The sequence below is a fragment of the Ceratotherium simum genome, chromosome 35, assembly GCF_057802395.1.
Source record: "Ceratotherium simum simum isolate JZ-2026a chromosome 35, ASM5780239v1, whole genome shotgun sequence".
NCBI lineage: Eukaryota > Metazoa > Chordata > Mammalia > Perissodactyla > Rhinocerotidae > Ceratotherium > Ceratotherium simum.
The window spans coordinates 18,328,275-18,355,462 of NC_141934.1; the positions used below are offsets into that span (position 1 = coordinate 18,328,275).

The 27,188-nt window shown below is 45.8% G+C and overlaps 1 protein-coding gene across 3 annotated transcripts in view; it reads left to right on the plus strand.

Annotated features, from left to right (window-relative positions):
* Window positions 1-27,118, plus strand: part of SPRING1 (SREBF pathway regulator in golgi 1) — a 28,610-nt gene extending 1,492 nt beyond the window's left edge. For 2 of the 3 annotated variants that reach the window (XM_087424158.1, XM_004430126.3), the window contains exons 2-5: window positions 7,522-7,678; window positions 11,475-11,626; window positions 12,291-12,404; window positions 14,275-27,118. In XM_087424158.1, the coding sequence (XP_087280284.1) occupies window positions 7,522-7,678; window positions 11,475-11,626; window positions 12,291-12,404; window positions 14,275-14,358 (507 nt within the window). In that variant the 3' untranslated portion in view covers window positions 14,359-27,118. The remainder of the gene's footprint in view (window positions 1-7,521; window positions 7,679-11,474; window positions 11,627-12,290; window positions 12,405-14,274) is intronic. The other variant, XM_087424159.1, reaches the window with a different exon arrangement.
* Window positions 27,119-27,188: the final 70 nt, after the last annotated feature.

Genomic DNA, 27,188 nt, shown 5'->3' on the forward strand with positions numbered 1-27,188 from the left:
TTCACCAGGTGGTCAAGCCACAGATGCTTCCTGCTTTTCTTTCTCACTCCCCACATCCAGAGCATTGCCTGTGCCTCCAGGATGTATCCTGAACCTGTTCATTTCCCTGATTGTCACTGCTGCCACCCTAGGTCGGGCTGCCTTCCTCTCTTGTCTGGACCACTGCAGTAGCTCACCAACAGGTCTCTGCTTCCTTTCTTGTGCTACAGTCAGTTCTCTTCCCAGCAGCAGGGGTGATAATCTTTACAGAGTCAGTCACAGCACTGCCCCGTGTATAGTGCTTCTTTGCGTTCCTGTTGCACTCGATGAAACTCCAGACTCATGCCAGGGGCTCTGCATGGTGTGTCTTTTTGGTCAGTTCAGGTCAGGCTGTTACTGCCTCAGGCCACACTGGGTGACCCAATCTAAATGACTTTAGTTTCTTGCCCATAGACCTGCTTTATTTCCTTCATGGTAGGAATCACTAAGCATTTCTTGTTCATTTCCTTGTTATCTGCCCCCTCACTCTCTCTTCTAGAATGTAATTTTCTTGAGAACAGGGACCTTTGTGTTGTTCATAGAATCCCAGCCCCTAGAACACTGCCACGCACTTCATGGACAGTCAAATATTGGTTGAACAAACAAGTGAGTCTCTTTAATTGGAATCTTTTTAATTGGGATGACTTTTCCTTTCTTCTCCGTCTGGCACGCGCACTGATTTTCCGTATCTTGACTTCGGATGCTATTTAGTCTGTGCCCTTCCCTACATCCACCTTTTAAGTACTCCAGTGCACCTTGTCCAATTTTTTTTTGTTATAGTGTGTCTTTTTAAAAAACCAGTGACCTGTGACCATAATCAGGGGAGGAGATGATTGTGAATTCCCTGAAACTGTTGACCAAGTGTTTGTTTTGTAGAGTTCTGTGGGTCTGCTTCCTCCACAGCCCAAGAAACACTGAGACAAACACTTGAACTATAACTTCCCTTTCCCTGCCCATCAGCCTCTGGCAACCGCTAGTCACCTTTCTGTCTCTATGGATTTGCCTGTTCTGGACATTTCGTATAAATGGAATCGTACAGTATGTGGTCTTCTGTGTCTGGCTTCTTGCAGTGAGAAGCCAGTGTTTGCAAGGTTCATCCATGTTGTAGCATTTTATGTCTGAATATGTAATCTTCTATCGTATGCATCTCGCACATTCTGTTTATCCATTCATCAGTTGATGGGCACTTGGCTTGTTTTCACCTTTTGGCCATTGTGAATAGTGCTGCCGTGGACGTTGGTGTACAAGGTTTTGTTTGGACATATGCTTTCAGTTCTGTTGGGTATGGTCCTAGGAGTGGAATTCATGGGTCACATGGTAACTGTTGAGCTTTTTGCGAAACTGCCAGACTGTTTTCCAAGGTGGCTGCACCATTTGCAATGAACTTTTAAGAAACCACACTTGTCGAGTTTTGATGTAGTATCAGAGAAGGTTGTCCGTAATTATCTGGAGAAGCCATTAAAATACTCCTCCCATTTCCAACCACATATCTCTATGAGGTAGATTTTCTTCGTATGCTTCAGCCCAAACAACATATGGTAATAGATTGAATGCAGGGGGAGATGTGAGCATCCAGCTGTCTTCCATTAAGCCAGACATTAAAAAGATTTGCAGAAATGTAAAAACATTTTCTCTTTTCTCTAAATGTCTTCTTTCGTTTTGAAAAGCATTTTTTTTTTAAAAAAAACTGTTGACATCTAATGGGTTCATTATTGTTATTTTTATCTTCTTCTTTTTTTTTTTGTGTGAGGAAGATTAGCCCTGAGCTAACATCCATGCTAATCCTCTTTTTGCTGAGGAAGACCGGCTCTGAGCTAACATCTATTGCCAATCCTCCTCCTTTTTTTTTTTCCCAATGCCCCAGTAGATAGCTGTATGTCATAGTTGCACATCCTTCTAGTTGCTGTATGTGGGACGCGGTCTCAGTATGGCCGGAGAAGTGGTGCGTCGGTGCGCCCCTGGGATCCGAACCCGGGCCACCAGCAGCGGAGCGCGCGCACTTAACCGCTAAGCCACGGGGCCAGCCCTGTTATTGTTATTTTTAAATGAATGAATAGTTTATTTAAAATAAGTGTTTTAAGAATTTGTGTTTTAATTGCCAATATGACAAGTATCAACAGCCATATCCCTCATAACCCACATATTGAGGTCGTCAGTAATTTTTAAGAGTATACAGGGCCCCTGGAACCAGAATCGGGGAGCCCGTCCTGCTGGATGCTCTCCTGGGTGCATTTGAATTTGCTGTTCCTGATCTGCTCTCTGCTGCAGGTTTGGTCGTCTGCCGCTCAAGAGCTGTGTGACTTGAGGCGAGTTCACTTCGTTTTGGCTAGCATCAGGTTCTTCGTCTGTCAAATGGAGATGTGATATGGACTGTGCTGGGCTGGGGGGGGTTGGGATTAATTGAGCAGAGGCTGTGAAAAACCTCAGAGCTCCGTGTGATCCTTAGCTTTGCTTCAGTGAGACTATGAACTCATGAAGCAGATGTGGCCTAGAGAATAGTTGATTATTCTCTACTGCTTTGAATTCCTCTTTTCTTTGGTTTTCATGTTAATTAATGCTTTGGGGGATAGTTTAAATTGTAGAGATGGGAGCACAGGAGAAATTAGTGACAATGGTGGGGATGCCATTGGGGGAGAGGAGTGGGTGCCAGGTGACTTGGGCACGTTAATTTAACAAATGTTTAGTGAACACCAACTGGGCTAGGCACTGTGTGCTCGATGATGGAGATACCATGGGGGGCAAAGCAGGGGAGACCTTACTCTCCAGGAGCCTGTATTCTGCTGGGCGGTGAGGGGGAGAGATGGCAAATGAGCAAAATTCTTTCAGATAATGATGTGTGATATAAAGAAAACAAAACAAGATGCCGTGATAGAGCAGCAAGGTGGGCCCTCTGTGTGGGGCGTTTGAGCTGAGATGGAGGAAATCCCAGTCTTGGAGTCAGAAGGTCCTTAGAGGTCCTCTCATGTAAATAAATGTTCTCATACTTGCTCTAGAGGTGCAGTTCCTGAAAGTCTCAGGGCTATTTATGTAACTCCTTGAAAACATAATGTCTTCAGCTTTAAAGTAATTAAGTAGGTAAATTGGTGCTAGGTTAGGTACTGTCTAAAGTAAAGTGTAATAAATAAATCGTAGGAGTTGCTGATCTGTTGTTTTGTTTTTCACTGATCCCCAAGGTACATATATTTTCCAGAAAGTTCGTAAAGTGCTGCACATGGTAGAGGAAGAAAAGAATTACCCGTCATCTCACCAGCCGGAGGGATTCACTGATGACGTGGGCGTATTTTCTTCCTTCATTTTTCACTTTTTAAAAATATAATTGGGGCATACTGTTTCTTCACTTAACATGTGCCCATTTTCCCCATCTTTAAAAGCTCTTTGTAGGTACATTTTCTAATAACTAAAATTTTCCATAATCAGGCTGCGTTTAGCCATTCCCCAGGTGTTAGACATTCGGGATGCCCTCTGCCTTTATCCCCTTGTGTTTTCTTTTCTTTTTTGAGAACCGTAAGCAAATCTTTTAATGATGATGCCTTATGTTTAAGTGCTTTACTACATGGGACATTTATCTCATTTGACCCTTATGATAACCCCTGAAAAATAGACAGGACAGTTATTAAAATACCCATTTTTAAATCAGAGGTTAAGTAACATAACATTAGTAATAGAAACATTTCTGTAGCTGCTTACAGTTGGTGAAGAAAGTTCTCGTGTATCTTCTCCCTCCTTTTTGTCCCCGTTCTCTTCGTTGTACCCCGGTGTACCCCGTGTGGACGTCTGGCGTGGGTGGTTGTTCTGGTTTCTGTGCTGCCTGTTTACCAGCTGCCCTGGAGGCTGTTTGAGAATCGAGATCCTGACTGCTTTGTCTCTATTTCCTTAACGCATTGTAAGAGCTCCATACCTTTGAATGAATCTTGAATGAAAAAGATATGTATAAAGGAAGCTTAAAATTGAGACAACCTAATAGGTCAGTGGAACAGTTTGGGAAAGGTTTAAAACCACCCGTCCAATGAAGGAACCCCTCGGTCCCCCTCATCACACCCTTTGCGAGACTGGACCTTCAGAAAAGCGAATGTGTGCTCCTTCATTACATTGGCCGTTGTGTCTTACACAATCTCTTGTACAATCTTGTTTCTTTTTTCTTTTTTCTTTTGCTGAGGAAGATTGGCCCTGAGCTAACACCTGTGCCCATCTTCCTATTTTTTTTTTTTTTCTTTTTTTTTTAATGTGGGACGCCTGCCACAGCATGGTTTGGTGAGCGGTACATAGGTCCGTGCCTGGGGTTCTGAACCTGTGAACCCTGGGCTGCCAAAGGGGAGCGCGCAAACTAACCGCTACGCCACTGGGCCAGCCCCTCTTGTCCAATCAAAAGAAGATTACCCATTCCTTGTGGCAAGGTCTTGAATACTCGTGTTTGAAAGCAAGTTCCAGCTGGGAGAATGGCCTTCCTGTTTACTAGGAGCATAGTTATGTGGAGGAGGCCCCTCTGGGATGCACTTGTCCATGAGCTGTTGTTTTCTTTGAGGAAGAATAACAGAATAGTTTGAGAGTAATGTTAAGAGCACTTTCAACCTTGTCGTGAGATCCAGTTTACCCTACTGTGACCAGCCTCTTAATAGTCTTTATGGCTACCAGTTTATCTAGGGTGGCATTTGCAGCTCAGTGTAGTTTGCACATGGCTTGATTGTGCAGTTAACTGACGTGACCCCAGCAGAGCGGAGGAGTGGATTTACAGGTAGTTAAGCAGTGTACACCTCAGTGATTTGTCCATATTCCCAGGGCTTCCGTACCAACCAAGGAATTCAGATGTTGTTTTTGTGTAACCCATCCTGTTCCTGCTAGTGCCAGTTCTTTCCTTTAAAAGAAACAAAAGGGGGGCAGAATAGAAATTAAAGCCACCTTGAAGGGCTTTAGTAATTTAGTAAATTAGGGCTTGGTAAATTAAAGAACAAAATCCAGTACTGGTGCGGTGGTGGGAACGTGAGCACGGTTATGTAAATGCTGGTAATACTGCAAATGGTAGATAGAAGTTAGGGGAAGTTTTTTGACACTTCATAGCACTGGCTCTACTTCTAATAATAATGGCTACTACCAGTTATTCAAGAGCATAAACAAATGCTCTACATTTTTATCACAGTGCTGTATATGATAACAAAAACCTGGGATGGGCTTAAATGCTGATCTGTAGAGGATGTGTTTACTAAATTATGGCACATCAACACGATGGATTGTTATACAGCCTTGAAAATGCGATTATCAAGATAATGTAAGTGCTTGCATGGTTTACCATCCAATTAGTGTCAGGAAGAGCTGAATGCAAAGTATTCTAATTTGTAGTGTAAATGCTGGGATCAAAGGCTAAAAGTTAGTATGCAGAAATAGATATAGCTTTATTTAAGTCGTGGGATCATGGGTAAGTTTTGTCTTTAATGTTGGCAATCATTTTTTTAAATAAACTTTTTATTTTGGCATAATTATAGATTTACAGAAAAGTTTCAAGCATAGTGTAGAGTTTCCAGAGATTCCTCACTTAGCATCTCCTATTGTTAATGATAAGCATGTTTTTAATAATGTTTTTATCATTTTATTTTAAATTAAAAATGAAAATATTCCAAAAATGATAAAAGATATTAATAATCACCTATGTCCTTTCCATTTAATAGTCTATAGTATATATTTTCATGACTTTATCTCAGCTCTTACAAACCTGCATGTGTATTTATTATACTTATTATCATAATATAATGTGTGATAATATGCATGTTATTTTGTAACTTGCTTTTTTAACTTAATAATATACTATGGACATCCAGTGGTCTACAACCCTGTCTGTGTCTTAAAATCATCTGGGTGCTTTAAAATATTGACTCCCAGGTCCCATCCACAGAGTTTTACTCAGTCTGGAGTCAGGCTCAGGAATCAGAATTTGTTTTAAGGCCCCTACGTAATCTGATGTGCAAGTCAGGCTTAAGAACCACTACGCTAGATAAATACGTAACAGTCGTGTTGAGGGTTTTCTGTAAGAGCCATAGCTATAATAGCCATAGCTATACCTATGTATATTCCATCGTTTTTCTGTTGTTGGGTTTCCAGGGTTTTTTCTACCATGTAAACAGTGCTGTAGTAAACTTCCTGGTGCGTCCTCACACCAGGTACTTGCTATGGGATAGGCCTCAAAAATGTGTTTGCTGGCACCAGCCTGGTGGCATAGTGGTTAAGTTCGCATGCTCCCCTTTGGCGGCCTGGGGTTTGGATCCTGCACACGGACCTACACACCGCTCATCAAGTCATGCTGTGGCGGTGTCCCACATACAAAATACAGGAAGACTGGCACCAATGTTAGCTCAGGGACAGTCTTCCTTACCAAAAAAAATGTGTTTGCTGTGCCAAAGTGTATGTGGATATGTATGTTTTAAATATTAATAGCTCCTCCCAGATTACTTTCTTAAAGAAATCTTAGTAACTTGAAAGATCTTTCCCATTAAAGTATATATAACCTTTGCCATCAAACTTTCAAAGTTAGTCCCTTTTGCTCAAACAGTGACAAATGACAGATCATTCTTAATGGTAAAAGCCACAGAACTCTATTAAAATGGTAGAGTGTTTCAAGTATATAAAAAGCGTTTGGGAGGGAGTCTTTTGTAATTGTTTTGTTTTCGACAATAGGTTGGGTTCAGAAGATGGCTGTCTTGTGCCTGGCTTGTTTCCTGGTGCTCCGGCCTCTTCCTCCTTAGTTTCTTTAATAGTACAGGAAAGGCAGTTTGAAAGCTCGACTTGGAGGCTAGGAGAAAGGGTCTAACCTCCTGCCTCTAGAGCAGCTCTCCACTTTGCGTGTCCAGGTGAAGGGCTGGCTGGCAAGGATGTCTTTTGTAAAGAAAGGTATATTGTAAAGGTTACATACTTAGTATTTTTTCATAGAAGTTTTCAAGTTGACCTGCTTTTTCTTTTCCCTAAAATCAGTCTCCTAATTCAGTATTCCCATAAGTCTACCACCGAAGTACTCGTAACTGGAAATGAAAGTGACCTTGTGCTCTGGATGTATCTGGGTAGTGTCTGAAGTGACAGCTGCAAATTTGATTTGAAATTTCCCCTTCTATTTTAAAAGTGTATTCAAATTTTACATTCTATTCCACAATGTACTGGTTTTAATATAAAAAAATAAATGATTTGCCATCAGAAAGAAAAAGTTCAAAACTTTTTCCCTCCAAATTTTTCCACAAAATTAACACTTTCACGCACATGTATAATGTGCGCGTAATCTAGGGGCCATTTGTGTAAGCATATCAGTTTTGAAGCATAGCCCTAATTTATTACTTTTTCCTACAGGTTATTTTGCATTTTATTTTATAACTTTGGCTCAGACTTTGCTCCTACCAGGGGAGTGCAGCTTCCTGTTGTACAAGCTTTTTTACATTGTTTCTGTCCTGTTACTGTAGTTTTTGTGAGAAATTGGGTGAAAGTGCAAGAAACGGTACATTAACCTTCTCATTTATGGTCTCTTTGTAGGAGGAGAGGGCAGTGAGAGATCGGAATCTCCTCCAGGTTCAAGACCACGATCAGCCCATTCCGTGGAAAGTGCAGTTCAACCTGGGCAACAGCAGCCGGCCCAGCAACCAGTGCCGGAACTCCATTCAAGGGAAGCACCTCATCACCGACGAGCTAGGTGAGGCTGGCTGCCCCCTCTCCCGCGGTCACTGAAATACTCCTGTGTGGCCACGCGCAGGGTTTTTTAGTGGGGATTTTGTACAGTGGCTTTCCCCTTCTTACTCATTTCTAACATTTCTCACATCTTCTTTGTCTTTCATACCTCAGTTATCAGATCCCTTCAAAGTCAGAGCAGTTGGTTTGATAATTCTGACTCTGAAGTTCCTTGTGCCTGTAGCTTATGGTTCAGGCATTTTATCGTGTGTCAGCCCCTGGGCCCCTTCCTGCCAGCCTCTTCCCAGCCCCAGTATTTTCAGGTCTTGCCAGTCTTGTCTTCTCATCAGGATGGTGAACTCTATAGGGTAAGAGTTTTCCTCCTTGGTGACCTGAATACTGTCACGTAGTGTTGACACTTAGGAAATGCACTTGTCGACTGACGGACTGATGAGATCATCTCAAATGAACTGTAAACCGATTCAAAATGCGTTACTCTTACCGTTCAAACGTCGGTCTGCTTGTTTTGCTGCTTTCTCCCCGAGTTTCCTCGCTTCCTTTCAGTCTGTGAGAAAGGTGGTTCCTGCGCTGGGGAGGTGGGTGGCTTAGACAACTGCTAGAGCTCTGCCGCTTCACCTCAGTCTCCCCAAAGAGGGGCCCCACTCATGCTCGGCCTGCGTTAGTGGAGCTCTTCCTGCGTGCTGGGCGCTGGGCCAGGAGCTCTCCTTGGATATCTCATTTGAGTTTCGCAGCAGTCCTATGAAGGGTAGATCTTGCTGTTGTCACTTTACAGGTGAAGACATAGGCACCAGAAGGTTAAGGCACTTGCCTAAAATGGCAAGGACTTTTATAAACCATAAACAGGGTGCCATTATCACACCAAAAAAGTAACACTTCTCCTTAATGTTAACTACCCGAACAGTGTTCAGAGTTCCCTGATTGTTTTACACGTTATTTTTTATTTTTTTACCTGGTAGTTTGCAGATAACCTGGTTGGTTGGTTTGGTTGCAAGAGAAAGTTTTACTCTGTTTCAAAGAGTCTCAGAACAAATGGATTATGAACATGACAATACTGAAGTTCACACAGGTAACCTTGAATTAGAATCTTCAAGCTGAACAAAATGAAGACACATGCTGTCTTTAAAATGAAAACTACAGTGCGTTATTGTTTTTTTTTTTTTAAAAGTTTGCGTTCCAGGGGCCGGCCTGGTGGTGTAGTGGTTAAGTTCGCACGCTCTGCTTTGACGGCCCAATCCTGGGCATGGACCTACTCAACACTCATCAAGCCATGCTGAGGTGGCATCCCACATAGAAGAACTAGAAGGATCTACAACTAGGATATACAACTATCTACTGGGGCTTTGGGGGGAAAAGAGAAAAAGAGGAAGATTGCCAACAGATGTTAGCTCAGGGCCAACAAACCAACAATCAACCTCAAACCAACCAACCTCAAAAAAAAAAAAATTTGCATTCCCATCAAAATAAAAAAACAAAAATTTCCCAAAAAGATCTCAAAGGCATCAGACCGAATGAGATTATTTGGCATTAAAGGAAGGAATCAGGAAAACCCCCCACCGAGGGTAGAAGAGCTGGAAAATTTTGCACAAAAATGTGCTGACAACTGAGCAGTGATGCCTGTGCCAAGCTCTGTCTTTAAGATCACATTGAAGAAGCGAATAATATTGCAAATAACCTGTTTTTTTGTTTTTTTTTTTTTTAACAGAGTAAAGTTTGGCAAAGGCACAAGATGGCACAGCTAGTCAGTGGGCACACCCAGGGCTGGGACTGAATTGGAATTCAGTGCTTTTTTTTCTTATAGACTGTCTTGTTTGTATGACACTCAGATGTGTAGTCTTATGCCTTGACTTTAATATGTAATATTAGGTATGAATGACAATTTGTTATAACTAGCAAAAGAATAGTTTTCGTCTGATTAATTCAAGTGAGACAGAGACTCTCAGACTTCTTAAGTAAAAAGTTCCAAGAATCAATCAATAAAAACCCAAGAGCCATTGATTTTATTTGACCTCCGTGAATGTGGGAGCAGAGATAAGCAGTGATTGCAGGAATTTATGCCTTTTAGCAAGCAACTACCACCACAGATATTGCCAGGGTAACCTGTTATTAAGTAAGACAACCAATCAGAATTATAAACTTTTCAAAGGTTAGAAATTAATTTCCCAGCCAATAGCAACACACTCTGAGGTTGTGATCGTACAGGAGTCCTTGTTGGAAATGACGTTTGCACGAGTAGATTTATGATGCAAAAGGAGGACTCTTGATGAGCTTTCTTTGACCAGAAATTAGAAAGACCTGTGGTTCCAAGACTAAACATTGGCAGTTCGCACCAGGGAGAAAAAGGCGGCCTGAGATGCTGACTTGTAGAAAAGGGAAAAGGGCAGAAAGAGAATTTCAGCAAGTGGAGTTTAGGTCACCTTGTATTTTACATCTTCCTGACACAGAGGTGATAAGGCTGCTATGTATTTGGGCAGAATTTTGAGAAACATGCTGGCTTATTTGATTTTGTATGTGTGTTTATTTATAATCCCTGTGAGGAAGATGAGTTAGAATAGTTAGGAAGAATCCCAGAAACATTTACTGTGGCATCAGAACCGTCCTCTCTTAATTTAGAAGACAGATTGGCATGGTTAAAACAACAACAAGAAGCACCAGTTCCCAGGTGACTGGGAGCTGGTTCTTTCGAGGCCTCAGTTTTCCAGGTGTTAAGTGAGGGCCCTTTCAGTCTCTTCCATTGTTATTTTACTGGTGCCTCCTGCTTTTGCACAGACTTTGTTTTCCAGAGTAGTTTCTGAAAACAACCTCAGACTTCACCAAGTCTTATTCCCTGGGGATTAAGGAGCTGGGGCATTTGGAATGGAATGAGGCTAGGAACAGCTGCTCTGCACCTGTGGGCCTGGGCATACACCTGTGGACCCGTGTGTGTGCACCTGTGAGCTTGTGCCTGCACCTGGGAGTTTCCCAAGGGCCAACTGGTGTCCCTCATGCAATTATTCCTGCATTTTTCTGTCCCACTCCCAGAAGAATGTACAGAAATGTGTATTTAGAAAGTCTGAATGATAAATTAGCTTTTGTAAGGAGATTCCTTCCTTAAAGTTGAGCCTGGATTGAGTGGGCTGGAGGGAGTGTGTATGTATAGACGATGGGATTTATGAGGAATGGAGGGAATTAGGAGAATTTTTCTTCCTTGGGTATTAGAGAACTCACATTCCCTAATGCTGAGGGGTAATTGAATCCCTGGCATATATATTTACAAACAGCCTAAATCAATTTAGAAAGGTTTGGTGTGACTACTTCTGTTTAACAAATCCTCCAAACTACTAAATAAATGGCAAACATTTAAAAGATATTGTACAGAGTGGGGTTTTGTTTTTTTATTTAGAAAGATCTCACTTTCGGGACTGAATGCCTTGGTTTTCCCTATTTTCAGATTTTTGCTTGAAAAAGAATGACAGTTTTCTTCAGGCATACATGAAAGAATGGCTTGCATCGGTTAGAACAGGAGAACATAGGTGTGACTTGGCGTGATGATTGAATCAAGTATAGGACGGCAGACTGATGGTTCATTTTAGGTGGATTAGGATGTGTCTATATGGGACTCTGTTTCCTTAAACTCCCACACGTGGGAGCAAGCCCTAATGACAGTGTGTCTGAATCCTGGCTCTTTGGAGCTTAGGCTGCCCTAGGCTCCAGGTTCTGTCTCCGTGTTCTTTGCGTGTTTACCAGCCTTGCTGCTTCGTGATCGCCCGGTGGGGAGGCGGGGGGCTGCTGGTGTTATGCTCAGGTCCGTCTCTGACTTGCAGGGTACGTGTGTGAAAGGAAGCATTTGCTGGTGAATGGCTGCTGTAATGTCCACGTCCCCAGCACCAAGCAGTACTGCTGCGACGGCTGCTTGTCCAGTGGCTGCTGCAGCGCGTACGAGCACTGCGTCTCCTGCTGCCTGCAGCCCAACAAGGTATGGAGACTGGCTCCTGGTCTGCATCGACTTTTTTTCTTTCCGCCTTTATTTTATGATGAGCGTTGGACTCTTTGTGTGAGATTCTTTTGAAAATAGAACCTAGAAGTCCTGGGAACTTTGTACGTGTCAGAAATTGCTGCTGGGGCTGGCCCCGTGGCATAGTGGTTAAGTCCGGCCTGGTTAAGTCCGGCCTGCTCTGCTTCGGCGGCCCAGGTTTGCGGGTTCGGATCCTGGGCATGGACCTACACCACTCTGTCAGCCATGCTGGGGCAGCTACCCGCATACAGAATAGGAAGATTGGCACAGATGTTAGCTCAGGGACAATCTTCCTCAAGCGAAAAAAGAGGAAGATTCGCAACAGGTGTTAGCTCAGGGAGAGACTTCCTCAGCAAAAAAAAAAAAATTGCTGCTGGGAAGTAGCCTTTGTCTACCAGCAACGGAGGTGGTTCCTAGTGCCCTGAACGGTTCTTTTGCAGAATGGACCGTTGTGTTGCTAAGCCAATATTAATGAGTAAGATACCAGCGCTCATGCTCGCTTGGACTCCTCTCTCTACCCTCCCTCCCCGGCATCTGCAGGCTCTTAGTTTAGGAGAAATATCCAAGGTTACCTTGTGCTACTGAGTCTGGAATTTATTACAGGTACTAACTTTTATTTCCGTAGCAACTTCTCCTGGAGCGCTTCCTCAACCGGGCAGCCATGGCGTTCCAGAACCTCTTCATGGCAGTCGAAGATCACTTTGAATTGTGTTTGGCTAAATGCAGGACCTCATCCCAGGTCAGGAGCTGGGATGCCTCTAGCTGGAGGATGGCGGGTGGGAATCAGGGGCTAGGAGGAAACTCAGAAATACGCACTGTGGGGGCCTCTTGGTGGCGTGACGATGGAGAAGAGAGTCCAGTGAACTGTGTAGAGCTTGCTTTGGTGGAATGACAGTGTTGAGAGTGTCAACATGAGATTTGTACAAGTTAGGGAAGTAAAATGTTTATATTAAATCAAGGTCTACTCAACTTGCATCTCTCCTGTCTGATTGGCATGTCTGCACTTTAAGTGGAAGCTTGAAATTATTCTTAAGTCTGGGTGGAGTCCTAATTGTCCTGTTCCTGAGAGAAGTTCTCTCTAGCTGTCTTTGACTGAAATTTGACTAAGGCTTTCCAGCAACCACTCGGTTAGAGTGAGTAGTGATTTGTTCTGGAACAGAGTTGTGGTTTATTTTAGGATTTAAGGGGATGGGGCAGGTGGGTGTTTAAAAATACATGAATAAATGTGTAGGTTGTCAAGCTCTCGATCCTTATTAGCCTGCTGTCGTTAAATGCTTGCTCGTTGGGCCCTGAACGTCGCAGCTGCCGCGCAAAGCGCCTGAGAGCTTTGCTTTCCCATCGCTCTGTGTCCTCAGCCCTCTGCGTCTGTGGTCAGCAGTGTTGGAGCTGTCTTTGTAAAATCCCCAGGCGTGTTGATTATACAAACACGCTCCTGGCTTCTGTTCATGGTGTCTCCGAGATTGTACGGGCCTCGTCTGAGATAACCGACTTGTTCGTCATTCTCTGGAACTCTCGGACCCTTTGCCAGATTTCTGTAGTCCACCTCTTGATTTTATGGTGCTTTTTACGTCTCTGGTCTGCTCTGAGAGCATTCGGCATCACTGTCAGTGTTTCAGGGATTATAATGAGCATTTGAGAACAAGAAGAATTTCCTGATGGTCTTGTTTTGCTGAAAGAGCTTCCCACTTGAATGGGCTTTAAAGGAAATGTGGAGGAAGGCTGAACACGTGACTCGTATTGATTCAGATTCTCTCTCATTCTGAGAAATGCTAGAAAAGGCGAAATACTTTCTCTTCATAACTGATAAAACCAAGGCGTTATTACCATTCTTTAGGGAAGGTGCTGAGCTTTCTGACTTTGTCTTTTTGTCGTGAAGAGAGATTTCCCAGTTACCAATTTGGTTTGATAGCAGTATCCCAAGAAAGAGAAGATTTGGCTGTCTCTAAATTGGATTAATACTTACAATTTAGATGTTGAGCGTTGCTGTTGGGTTAATTAATGAACTCTAGACCAGCCAAAAACTCAAGTTGCTTGTTTGAAAACAAATTGCTGAAAAACTAGCCATCAGGAGGATTGTCTTTTTTAAATCACACTTCACGTTTGCTGAGCCAAGTAAGGCTCATGTTGTGTTGTGGGCCTTGGCGTGTGGGCCAAACCTTTAGGTACATAAAACTTTGTGATAGTGACCTGAAGTGGATCTCCTTCATCTCTGCAAGGTTCAGTACCAGGAATTGAATTTTTCTGAACCACAGGGTCAGGTGCAAAACACCCATTGGATCTTAATCTAACCTAAAATCATTTGAAAAAAATTCATGTCCTGAGTTGCCCGGGTCACAGCTCGGTTGTTAAAAAACTCACTGGTGTACATAAAAAGAAACAATCACTCAGTGCTGTTATGTCCATTTCATGTTCTTCGTTGGCATTCTGTGTTGCACACCTGCTGTTGTTCCAGAAAGCGCCTTGGAGCCTTGTAGTGCCGTCTGGAGATGGACTGGGCCAGGCTCCTGCGGGGCGTGTCTGACAGCAGCCCCGCTTTGAGTGGGGCCGTCCTGAGAGGGAGAGGGGTGGCCTGCTCTCTCACGGCGCTCTTCTCTTCTCTTCGCCAACAGAGCGTGCAGCACGAGAACACCTACAGGGATCCCATAGCGAAGTACTGCTACGGAGAGAGCCCCCCAGAGCTCTTCCCCGCCTGATGGACGCAGAGGACCCGACTCGCCGCCGAGGAGCCTGCAGCCGGGCCTCGGCGTTCTCTGTCCGTGGAAGAGGGCGGCGGCGGCGGAGCGCTTGGCTTTGACCACTTCCTGTGTTGTGCTCTTGGCGTCATTCACCGCGAGCATCACCAGACGGGACTGTTCTGTGACACAGCTTGGAAACGCCGGCGGGTCCCCTTCGGAGAGGACAGACTGCAGGCGAGCCCGCCGGGGGGTCGGCTCTCTGGGCCTCGACCCCTGCAGCTGCCGGGGGACCTGTGGGCACCCAGGGTCTCATCGGCCCTCACTGTAAAGTTATTTATTGGGTTTCTCTGGAGTAGTGGGAGAATTACAGTGTTTTATGTAGGAAAACCCCTTGCCTTGAGAGTTGAATACATTCAAGGAAATTATTGTTGCTTTTCTTGTTTTCTGTGTTCTTGGGCTTTCTGAGTGAAATCATCCCTTCACCCAGATAAAATGTTTGGCCTTCTAGAACGTGCGTGATCTCTCAGGGTAGTTATTTTTGGTTCTGTTTTAAGAGCATCTTCAGGAGTGGGCCGTGAACACCATATCCTGACTTCTAAAATTGTCTAGAAACTCGAAGATACTCCACTCTAATCGTGTGCCAATGTCCTAGCAGCTGGCACCATGTGCCCTCAGGTTGTTTTCTAGTGGTGTTTTGTATCCTCGTATATCTGTGTGAGCACCGTTTTGCCAGAAATTCTGACTTACTGTCCCGGAGGAGTCGGTTCTCGTGTGTTGTGCTGTGTTGACGTGACTGTGGTCTGCTCAGCCGTGGTGCGGTGGGAGCTCAGGAGGGTCTCCGGCGGCCTCCTCTCCTCTCCTGTCGTGGAGACCCGGTGTTAACGGTGATTCCCAGATGGAGACTCCTCAGGCAGCTGGCTGTCCGCAGCCATTCTTGAGTGCTTCAGCTTTGGGGGGATGTAACAGGTGTGGAGTTCGGTTTCCCTGTGATTTGCAGAGAAGAGGAAGAGAGCCCGAGTTTCTCTCAAGATGCTGAAAGACACTTCATCTCCCGTCAGTGGGACAAATCGGTGAGCGCTGGCCGTGCAGGTGGCTGGCCTCATGCTCGGCTGCTCCCCTTAACTCTAGTGCAACACTGCGTCTCTCCTCGAGGCCGAGAATCCTTGGTCCTCAGATCAGGACATGGTGCCCCTCGAGTGGCACGGCTCTTTCCTCTTGGGTCACAGCATCGCCCAGCTCCTTCCTGGACGCCCTCACTCACCCTAGGATCGGGCAAGGTCTTGGTCATTTTTTTCGTTGTTGACCTTGGAGTGCTAGTTTTACAGTCTGCTTTCGACTTTTTTTTTTTTTTTTTTTCCAGTGGAGCCTTTTCTTTGGGCCACGTTTGCCTTCCAGTGTGTTTCTGCAGCATGGAGCAGTAATTTCCCTTAACCTCCTCCTGTTACTTCTTACACTTGTCTTCCCAAAGTAGGCGTCCCCCTAAATAAGCTTTCTGAGAGGGCAAACCGCCTGGCAATTGTTTAATGTTAGATCCCGAGAAGTGTGTGCAGTTTGCATTGGACTTTTCAGCTTCTCCGTGTATTCATGGGGCTAAATCAGACTTCGTATGAGGAAGAAGTGCGCACGTCGGGCTGATTTTCCATCTCGTTCCTTGTTGTAACTCATCTGTCTTCAGTTGGTCGTCGCTGGTGTCAGCCTCTCCTTGAGCGTATTTGAGCTCTTGAACGACATACGGTATCTAATGTGAAAGTTTGTATCCGAGGTCAGCCTGTGCCTCTTCACGTCGTACGTGAATGTTGACCAGCACGTCTTGGGTTTTCAGCCATGTGGTAGAGAGTTAAGCTCGCTCGTATGCCCACCTCGTAGATGAGGAGATAGTGAGAGGTGAGGTGACTTTGCAGAGTCCTCACTGCGACATGACAAAACGAGGTAACGATTTAACTGACAAAGCAAGAACTTCATCTGCGGCCCCAGGGCTCCAGGCCCACCGTCCTCCCCCCTGCCTCTTGCCAGCTCCAGCGCTGATTCATCCGTAAACATCCCCCTGAGAGTGCACGGATTTCAGTCGTCCAGGCCATAAGAGGAGAGAGGTGGTATGAGTAGCCAAATTGGGTCGATAATCCAAAGGTCATTTTCATTTGGCCCTGGGATGTGTTTTTTGTACTTACGTCAATTAGGGGCACGCTCTCTGATTTGGAAACTCACAAGGCTGCAGATACATTGTGAGGCCTCCTTAGCCTTCCAACCTGAGACCCCTCCCTGCTCCCCACCTTCTGGTTTGTTTCTGGTTCCCTCCCTGAGGGTTTTTGGGTTAGGGAACTTGTCTTAGTTTTATATGCCCAGAGCCTAGGAAAGTACATGATACATGTTGGGATTTTAGGTAAAGATCAAAGAAGGGACGAAAACACCTTTAGTTTAGGAAAAAGTTTACTAAATACTGAATGTGTGGGGCTAAAGGTAATTGAGTAGGTCTAAGCATTTCCCCCAGTTCTGAATCTTTATTGCCACGCTTGTTGCTGGAGCAATTGAGATAAGTCCTCACAGGGAAAGAAGCAGACAGTAGAGTAGGGGAAAGGATGCGGAGACAGACATGTGCAAAGGAGGGTGCCCCGCCTCCACCAGCATGGGACTTGGGGTGGCCGTAGACCCCGTGATGCTGCAGCTGGCAGAAAAGCAGAATATAGGGTTTTAGAGCAGGGGTGGCAGCCTTCATCCTGCTCCCAAGAGTATTCGGAGGGCCTCTGGGGAAGCCTCAGTTGGTATGGCTGCAAAGGAAGGTGGGGAAGGGTTGCACAATTTGCAAAATTCAGAGCAAATCTTTTCCCATCGTTGGGGTTTGCCGATAGTTGTAGATGTGCAGAACTGTTGCTTATTTGGTATCCTCTTCACAGGCAGGAGAGAATTCTGCCTTGTGGTTGTGGTTAGTAACTACTACTTACTGACGGTGTGGCCTTGGGCACTCCTCTTTCCTCTTCTGGGTCCCAGGCCCTTCATCTGTAAAATAGGGTCCCTTCTGCCTCTTAGAGCGTTGTGAGGTGTCAGCGTGAGCAAAGTCCGGTCTCAACCCAGCGGGGGGTGATGTCAGGTCATCGGCAGGTGGGGATCCGTGGGCCCCTCGGGTGGAAGGGTGGCAATTACTGTTTTTAAAAGAACTCATGCTAAAGTAAAAAATTTCAGATAATTCAGAAATTTGTAAAGGTGAGAGAAATAACCTAAAATCGCACAACCTAGAGGTCAGCCCTAGTACTTTTTCTCTTCCCTCATGACTTTTGCTAGGCAGAAGTGAGGGCCTTTTTTCCTCTTGAAAACAGTCCTGTAGTGGACATCCTTCTAGGTTACACGTAGGCCTGTATAGTAATTTTTAGTGAGCACGTGGTGTCAATTTCATGGATGTACAGTAATGTTATTCAGCCCCTGCTGAGGACATTTAGCTCATTACCATTTTTTTTGCTACTACAAATAATGTATTGATAATATGCTTTTACATACACGTTTGTATATTTATCTGATAACTGTTTTCACCAATTTCTACTCTCACCCACAGTGTGTGGGAATGTCTCTTTTGTGTCTCATGGGGTCCCGGAGACCCCGTGTTATCGTTTTTTAACTGTTTGCTAATGGATCTCAATGTTCTAGTTTGTATTTATTTAATTTCTAGTGAGGTGAACCCTTTCCTGTGTTTGAGTTGGCCATTTATTGTTCACATGTGGTGAAGTGCCTCTTCGTGACCGTGGCCAATTTTTCTGTCTTTTTCTTGTTAGTGCCGTCGAGTGGATTCTGACTCCTAGCAGCCCGTGTACAGCAGAGCAGAACCCTGCCTGGTCTTTTTGTGCCATCCTCTCACCTTCTTGTGTAATATCAGACAGTGCTCTGCTGTTATTCACAGGGTTTTCATGGCCAGTTTTTTGGAAAGTGGGTGGCCAGGTCCTTCTTCCTAGTCTGTCTTAGTCTGGAAGCTCCGCTGAAACCTGCCCACCATGGGTGACCCTACTGGTATGTGAAATACTGGTGGCACATCTTTTGGCATCACAGCACCACGCAGCCACCACAGTATGACAACCGCCCAGGGGGTGGTGTGGTTCCCTGACAGAGAAATGAACCCGGGCCACAGCAGTGAGAGCACCGAATCTTAACCACTAGACCGGTGTCTTTTTCTTCCAGAGCATTTTTAAATGAAGGAAGCCTTAAACCCCTTTTCTTTCTCACCCTGTACCACTCAGAAGCAAATAGTCTAAGTGTTAACAAAGTAACTTGTCCAGTTGATCAGGGGCAGCGAATGGGGGCCGTTTTGCCCCCAGGGGACATTTGGCGGTGTCTGGAGACATTTTTGTCACAACTCGGGGAGGAGGCCAGGGATGCTGCTGAACATGCTGGTGTGCACAGGACAGGCCTCACAGTTACCCGGCCCCGATGTCAGCAGGGCCAAGGTGGAGAGACCCTGCTCTCGGTCGTATTCCCCCTTAGGTTGGCACAGGAGCTCTACCAGGAGCTGAGAGCTGACTTGATTATTTCCCTGCCCTTGATTTCTGCCGTGCCTGAGTACTGCTGATTAAATTACCCTGGAATCCCCCAGGACCTGCTGCTTCCTCGCAGGTCTCTAGCAGCCCAGTGCTGCCTCCAGGAACGTCATTATTACTCTGCCACGGTGTCCCTGCGCACTCACATAACCCGGGGGCATGCACCCTACCGTCCGCAGAATGACCTGGAGGCTTATGAACAGCCCCCTCCCCTCCACGGCAGGTTTGCTCTCCCCAGCCCCCCACAGCAGCTCTTTGCATGGAGGGACTGTGGGGTGGGGGGACAGGAAATATCACCACAGATTCCATTTGGAAAACTTGTCATTCTGCTGTATAAAGGTACCACATAAATAAATAGTAATAATTAAAAAAGAGAGAGAAGGGGCCGGCCTGGTGGCGTAGTGGTTAAGTTTGCACTCTCTGCTTTGGCGGCCCAGGGTTTGCAGGTTTGGATCCTACACACCACTCATCAAGCCATGCTGTGGCGGCATCCCATATAAAGGAGAGGAAGATGGGCCCGGATGTTAGCCCCGGCCCAATCTTCCTCGGCAAAGAGAGGGGGATTGGCGACAGCCGTTAGCTCAAGGCTACCCGTCCTCACCAAAAAAAAAGAGGCTGGTGGGTGATGAGAGCTCGCTCCTGCTCACGCGCCGTCCCTGACTGCGGCGTGTCGGCGCGTCGCCCTCCAGGGCCTTTGCCGTGTGGGTTTCGTGCAGTTTGTGATCGTGGTGTGAGTAGAGTTTGGGGACCGGAATCCCTGTTCGCGCTCGGGCGCGTCTGCGGCGTTCCTCGTCTGGTCCGCTTTCACAGACACGCGGGGGAACCGGTGGCGCTGGGAGTCGCTGTGAGGCGGGAGCAGCGCGGGTCGTGTTGGTGGGCCGACGCCACGTCCCCGCGGAACCTCGTCGCTTCTCCTGGTGTGTGCAGCCTGGTTCCCGCCTGAGGTTAGAGCTGAACTGCTGGGCTTTCTGTGAAGTGAAGAGCAGCTTTCAGTACTATAGCCAAGCAACAAAACCACTGCCCACCCACACGCAACGGGCGCAGCAGTTAGTTATCCAGATGCTTGGACGGGGGTCCCGATTCCCTGTTTCTGTGGACCCGGAGGGACCAGAACATCCCTGCTAGAAATGCCTTGTTTGTAGGTGGCTGCCTTCAGAGTTTTTGGTATGGTTCCTTCAGTCTTTGGACTTTATTAATTGGTAAATGTTTTGCGTAGAGTAGGCAAGCTCTGGTCGGCTTGCATCCGGGTTATCACAAAATCAAAAGTGCTGACTGAGAAATCACGATTATCAGTGACGTTCAAGATTTCAGACTGCGTCGGCCACACCTCGCTATTACTAAGGAGGGGCGTGTGTGTGTGTGAGTGTGTAACAACAGCCATATGAAGTATGTGATTCTGTTGACGAGCACAGGCACTAATGGCCTTGAGTTAATTAACCTCTTCTGGCTTTGGTGTCCTCATTTGTGAGATGAGGGTGATTGCTAAAGGATCTTGCAGATCCCCAATTCTGATTTTTGTGGCTAAGACCCCACCACATATTGAAGCGAGACCAGGGCCCATGTCTCCTGGCAACGTGGTCCTGGGCCATGAGCCTCACAGGTGAGTGGGGACCAGCCATCTGGAGCCTGTTTTCCTAAACCCAGGGCTTCCCCCTTCTCTCTTGAAGATTTCACCTGGGGCCAACCATTTTCTGCCTCTTCCTCCTCAGATTTTAAATAGACACCATATTCTTCTCTGCTGGGACCAACTTATCAGGTATTGCTGCTCTGCACCTGCGAAAACAGCTGCTGTGTTTTCCATCATAAAGACAGTTGCCTTTTGGCAGGAAGCACAGAACTGTCCTGTGTAGCTATACCTTAATACAACGCTGAATTATTTAGGTGTGCTCAACCTGGGCTACCCGGAGCATCTTGGAATCCCTAATAAGGGCTTCTGTAGTCATCACTTGCTAAAAGGTTTTCCTTTAATTTCTTTTGTGATTACGAGGCAGAAACCTTAAAATGTAGGAAATTACAAAGAAATTAAATTGTGCTGAACTAGATTCCTAGCCCCAAAGGTAACCACTAATTAAAGTTTTGATGTAAAGTTTTACCTGTATTTTGTACATAAATGTGTATTTTGTGTTATAAATAAAGCTAGAATCCTGCTGTACATATTATTTTAAAATAAATAGTTCCTGTTAGATTGATTTAATCCAGTTATAGCTAATGAATTTACAAAGCAGGAAAGGTACATTTTACTTGTATCGTCCAGCCTCTACAATAAAGCCAGCTTAGGGGTGAAAGCCCTTTTATACTTGCACACAAGTCTGGCTTTGCATCCCTTTTCCTCATCTGATTTTACACAGTGGGGAAGGAAGTCTTTTTGTTCTTTACACATACACGATGGGCATTCTGCCTGGGCCAGAGGTGACCTGTGTGAAGTGGCTGAGGACGACCTGTCAAGGCAGACTTCCACTTTGTTGAGAGAGCTGAGAGAAAAAGACGGGCCACCCCACTCCAAATCTAAGCATGTCATTCGCATTAGTGAGTCACTAACGGCAGAAATTTAAAAAATAAAAACATACACAAAGGTTGGGAAGGACACGTGGACCGTCTTACTGGATGTCTGGTGTTGAAAGGAAGATCTGAGCCCAAGGCAGCCCAAGTTTCCCCCAAAGCCGGCTCTGCTGTCAGGTGTCTGGCTTACACGATAGTTTTTGAGGGTATCGGGGTATGAGGGACCTCGGTTTTTAAAGATGTTCCTAAGTGCTCCGTAGGGCCCACTTGGTGGGCACTATTTGGAGCTAGACTCTTCTGTGCTCTCCTCCAGAGTCTCAGAGCCCTGGAGTCCCCCTCATGGGCTGGACTCAGTTTCTCCTGGGAGGTTTGCATCTGGGCAGCAGCTCAGGGCGTGTTCCTGGAGCTCAGTCCCTGGCATCCAGACCCTTCCCGAGCTTTGCCTGCAGCCTGCCAAGTGCCTACTTGGAAGCCCGAGATAAATAGTCTTGCAGCAGCTTAGCAGTCGGCTGGGCTCGTTTATTTGACACAAATAAGCTCATTGACCTGACTTAGCACAGGGAGAACTAGAGTCAGTCAGTCAGTGTGGTCTCACAGCCCTGTCTTCTCACTGCAGCCTTTCCAGACCTCCGAGGACAGCCGCCTAGTTCAGCGATGCTCGTGGGCGCTCTTAAAGGAAGACGGAGAAGAAGAAGGGAGGAGAGATGGAGAGGAGGAATGGGAGAGGAGAGAAGAAGGAGGGGCTGGTGGCACAAACACCAACAATTGCTTTCTGTGCCACTTGGTGGCACCAATTCCACAGGTTTTCTGTGCTCCGCATAATCCTTGTTAAGAGACTGTGGGACCTGTGCCTGTGTGGACTCCTCTCCTTAAAACAAGGAAGCTGTTTCTGTAGATGAGGAACCATCTGATGGTGAGGACACATCAGACTCTTTGTGGGGTCCTGTCGATTTTGTGTGCACAGGGACTCAGGAAAGCAGCCTCTGGTCTGCTGCTGGTTCTTAAGTGAGGGCCGTGGCTCCCCCTTCCTCTTTCTCTCCCATCCACCAAGACGAAGGCCAGGACGGGTCTCTTGACCGTTCTCACCCAGATGAGGAAGGACGCTTGTGACGTGCTTACAGTGTGCATCTGCGGATGCACCCTCACTTTCCGTCTGCACGTCCCCTGAGGCAGCTTTCTTTCCCGTCTTCATTTTATAGAGGAAGCTCTGAGGCTAGGTTAAATTTTGTTCAAGGTTACACCATGAGATGGTGGAGCCACGTGCAAACCTCAGAGCCCTCGAAGGCACAGGCAGGCCCAGTGGGCAGCGCGTGGTTTCGGCATATAGTGATAACAGTGACCGTCTTCCAATCATCTCTGGCACTAAAGGCTTCTTATTTAATCCTAACAGCCACCCCTATGAGGTCGGTAGGTCTTTTTATTTTCATTTTAAGGAAACAAACTCAGAGATTAAGTGCTTTGCATAGGGACACGCCGTCGTCATGATTTAAACGGGGATAGCAATTGAATCTAGGTCTTTCTTGCCCCTGGACCTGGGCTTCAAGCCCCTCGGATGTGGGAAGTGCAGCTCCGGGCTCTGGGCGCTGAGGGGGAGGCCCCGGTGGACTTGCGTTTGCGTTTGCTCTGAAGTTTGCTGTTTGCCCTTGCCTTTGGATCATCCTTGATTTAGGAAAATGTTTCACCTTCTCGCTGCTGGTCCCTGCCCTCAAGGTGGGTTCTAATCCAGTAGGACTATGTCCTTAGAAGAAGAGGGAGAGACACCAGTGCTTCAGGAAGGTGGCCATCTGCAAGCCAGGGGGAGAGGCCTCGGGAGAAACCGACCTTGCCCACGCCTGGGCTTGGCCTTGCAGCCTCCAGAACCACGGGAAAAGAGATGTCTGTTGTTGAAGCACCCCCGTCTGTGGTGTTTTGTTAATGGCAGCCCACGCCGACTAGCATGGTCCTTGAAGGAAGTAAGTGCCGAGTTAATACACAAATCCAAAGGACCACGGGCAGGGAGAAACGCCGAGCTGCAGTGGAGGAGTTCCTTCCAGCTCCAGTGGGTCTCTTGTCTGGGCCTGTCTGCCCATCTGTGCAAGTGTGCACACGGGATCGTGCATAAGGGTCCTTCCAGCCCTGGCATTCTAGGATGCTCGTTGGTGACGTCCAGGGCCTGGAAAGTGCTGGTTTAGACCAGTGGTGTTTAATTGTGCCCCCCAGGGGACATTGGCCGAAGTCTGAAGACATTTTGATTGTCACAAAGCATGTCTGTGGAGGTGCTGCTGGCCTCTCGTGGAGGCCAGGGATGCTTCTCAGCATCCTGCAGTGCACAGGCCAAAGCCCCCCTCTCCACCCACTGCCCCCGACGAGAAGTTATCCCGCCCCAGATATCAGCAGTGCCGGGGGGGAGAAACGGGGTTAAAGCTTGTTACCCCTTGAAGGGTGACGACGCTGCCTTCCAGCCCCAGTCGTTCCTCAGCTGGCGTTTACTTAGCAGAGCTGTGTGCCCAGCTCTGTGCTGGGGCCTGGGAGTATACTGAACTGGAAGACAGCCTTCTGGAATTCAAAATCCAGTTGGTCCTGAGCCTCTGGTTTTGGGAACACAGTACCTGAGCATCCTCAGGTACTGATGCTGCCGTCCCCCTTAGGATAAGCTGTCACTTCGGGTTTCCAAAGAAAACCTTTTCTGCTTGAGCCGCACAGACACCATTTGTTTATTCCCACCTCATTCACAGACCTACACTAGTAGAGCTTGTTTCTTTTCAAAAAGTACTTGAGGAAACCCCACGTTTATATACAATACTGATTGGTAAAACAAATTAAATTAGAACCAATTTAAAATAGAATGCAGACGTGCAACACAGCTGATGCAGTTGAGTTTCTTGGCAGCAAGGGCAAAAAGGGAAATAATCCCTCATGTTAATGCAGAGCATTCATGGCATTATACTGCTCTTTCCTCAAAGGATGCAAAGTCTAAAATAAAATTTTCATGTGGACTTTGAGACAGAGGATACTGACTGATATTTAGTGATACATCCTGTGTGTACTGAGAATACCAAAAGCAGGCATCTTTGGATGTTGGAGAGAATGTTGAATTAGAAGTGGTCTCTGCTTTCAGATAATATAAAGTCTGTTGGGGGCACAGGCAGTTATGTCACTACTTGTCATACAGGACTGTAAAGGTGAGGACAGAGGAGTGTTTCTCTGTGAGAGAGGCAGGCAGGGAAGACTTAGAGAGTAAAATGACATGTTTTTAAATACACATATTTGCATTTTTTCTAACTTGTAATTTTTTTCTAATTACAGAGTAATACATTACAGAAAATTAGAGCAATACAGAGAGAAGCTTTCATAATCCATCTATAGATAACCATATCACACACACATATTAATATATTTAACAAAAAAGAAAATTGCAGTCCTATTATATTTTGCCATTTCGTAACCAGATGAGCGGCCCTTGAATGGGGCTTTGAAGTATGAATTGAAGATCACCAGGCAGAGAGAGCAGTGTGCCTGCTAGGCTGACTACAGAGCTATGTAGCCGGGGTCACTGCCCAGCGAGAATGCGTAGATCCATGGAGAGGGGTGAGGTCCCACGTTTCCTTTCACAACTCCAGGGGGCTTCGTTCCTGTTGTAACAGAGAGAATGGTGCGTTCCCTGCCCCGCCCCCCAACACAGGCACACGTAGAGATGTAGTGAGAATGATTTTCCATGTTACATAGTCCAGCAGTTCATTTTCCTTTTGTACCAGCTTTATTGAGATATAATTCACTTAGCGTACAACTCACCCATTTAAAGTGTACAATTTATGATTTTAGAGTATTCACGGAGTTGTGCAACCATCACCACAACCAATTTTAGAACGTTTTCATCACCCCAGAAGGAAACCCCATACCAATTAGCAGTCACTCCCATTTCGCCCAATCCTTCCAGCCCTAGATGACCACTATCTACTTTCAGCCTGTTTAGATTAGCCTATTCTGGACACTTCATATAAATAGAATCATATAATACGTGTCAGGCTTCTTTCACCCGTGTTGTAGCATGGATTGGTACTTCATTCCTTTTTATGGCTGAATAATACTCCATTGTCTGGATAGACCACATTTGCTTATCCATTCATCGGTTAATGGATATTTGCGTTGTTTCTACCTTTTGGCTGTTGTGAATAGTGCCGCTGTGAACATTTGTGTACAAGTGTTGATGTTTTCAGTTCTCTTGAGTATATCCCTGGGAATGGAGTTGCTGGGCCATATGCTAACTCTATGTTTCACCTTTTGAGGACCTGCCAGACTGTTTTCCAAAGCAGCTGTACCATTTTACATTCCCACCAGCAGTGTCTGAGGGTTCCAGTCCTCGCCAACACTTGTCATTGTCTGTCTTTTTGATTATAGCCATCCTAGTGATTTTGAAGTGGTATCTCATTGTGGTTTTTGACTTGCATTTCCCTCGTAGCTAATGACATTGAACATCTCTTCCTGTACTTATTGGCCATTTGTCTATCTTTGGAGAGATGTGCATCCTAATCCTTTGCCCATTTTTAAATTGGGTTGTTGTCTTTTTATTGTTGAATTGTTAGAGTTCTTTATATATTTTGGATACAAGTCCCTTATCAGATATGTGATTTGCAAATACTTTCTCCTGTCCTGTGGGTTGTCATTTCACTTTCTTGATGGTGTTCTTTGAAGCATGAAAGCTTCATTTTGATGAAGTTCAACTTATCTCATTTTATCTTTTGTTGCTTATGCTTTTGGTGTCATATCTAACACCACTTGATTTTTAATGAATGATAATATTCCTTGGAATGGATGTAACATAAAGGGATAATTATTAGATTCTAACTTGCATGGAGTTCTTTGTTTTAAATGCCTTCCCCCCTCCCCCCGTATCTTTGTTCTGGGGACATCTGGAGTTAGACCTGCAGCCATTTGCAAATTTCGTCAGATCCTGGTAGCCTTTATAAACACATCATTGTTCCACATGCCTCTTTTTCTCCCCCACGGATGTGTTTAGCGGTGCTCAGACCTCTGCAAAGCAGTTGACAAGGTGCACCGGTCTCCAAGGAGCACAGCTTCAGGTGCCCTCGGTCTCTGTCGTTTCATTGCCAAGGGTTGCGCCAACGCAACCTTGCAGGGCCACGTCGCCATCTGCTGGCAAAGATGGGAAGGTGCAGAGCCAGAACTTGAAGGTTCTGCAGGTAATTCTTTTTCAAATTCTTTCGCTTGTCCATGGCAGATTCTTTTCATTCTGGCCTACTCCTGTTGTTAAAAGCTCTTCCCACCTTTGGGGGTAGTGTTTACATGTTGAACCTCTTGCTAAAACTGAATCTGTTTTCTAGAAGGCAAAGAAGGTTACATGGTTCTTGTTCCATGGGCGGCTCCTGGTACGTGAACAATGTCATCATCAAGTGGGAACCAGTGCTTTACCCCAGGCGAGGAAAGGAAGATGAGTACAAGTTGTTCCTTGTGTCATTTTGTTACATCTGTTGAGTCCCTGATATTCCAGAACTCTCCCAGGTGTGCCGTTATTCCTGATTCTCCCCGCCCTCTCAGGAACGCGTATTGTCTCCTCTTTGCGACAAGGAGAATGAGGTCCTGGAAAGATAAGTGACTCACCTTTGTTTGTTTTCTAGAATAGCATGGGCAACAGTTTGATTTTTTAAATGAATGATAGAACAGTCAGGGTGTGAAATCATCAGTACCTAGTGTAATGTCTTACACTCTGTTTTAATAAGTATTTATTGAATGATTGAAAAAAATAAATCACTTCTGTGTCTTGACTGCTGACCCACTTTCTTTTCACCACACCCAGCTGCTTCTCTGTCCTAAATGCCTCAGTCATGTCAACGA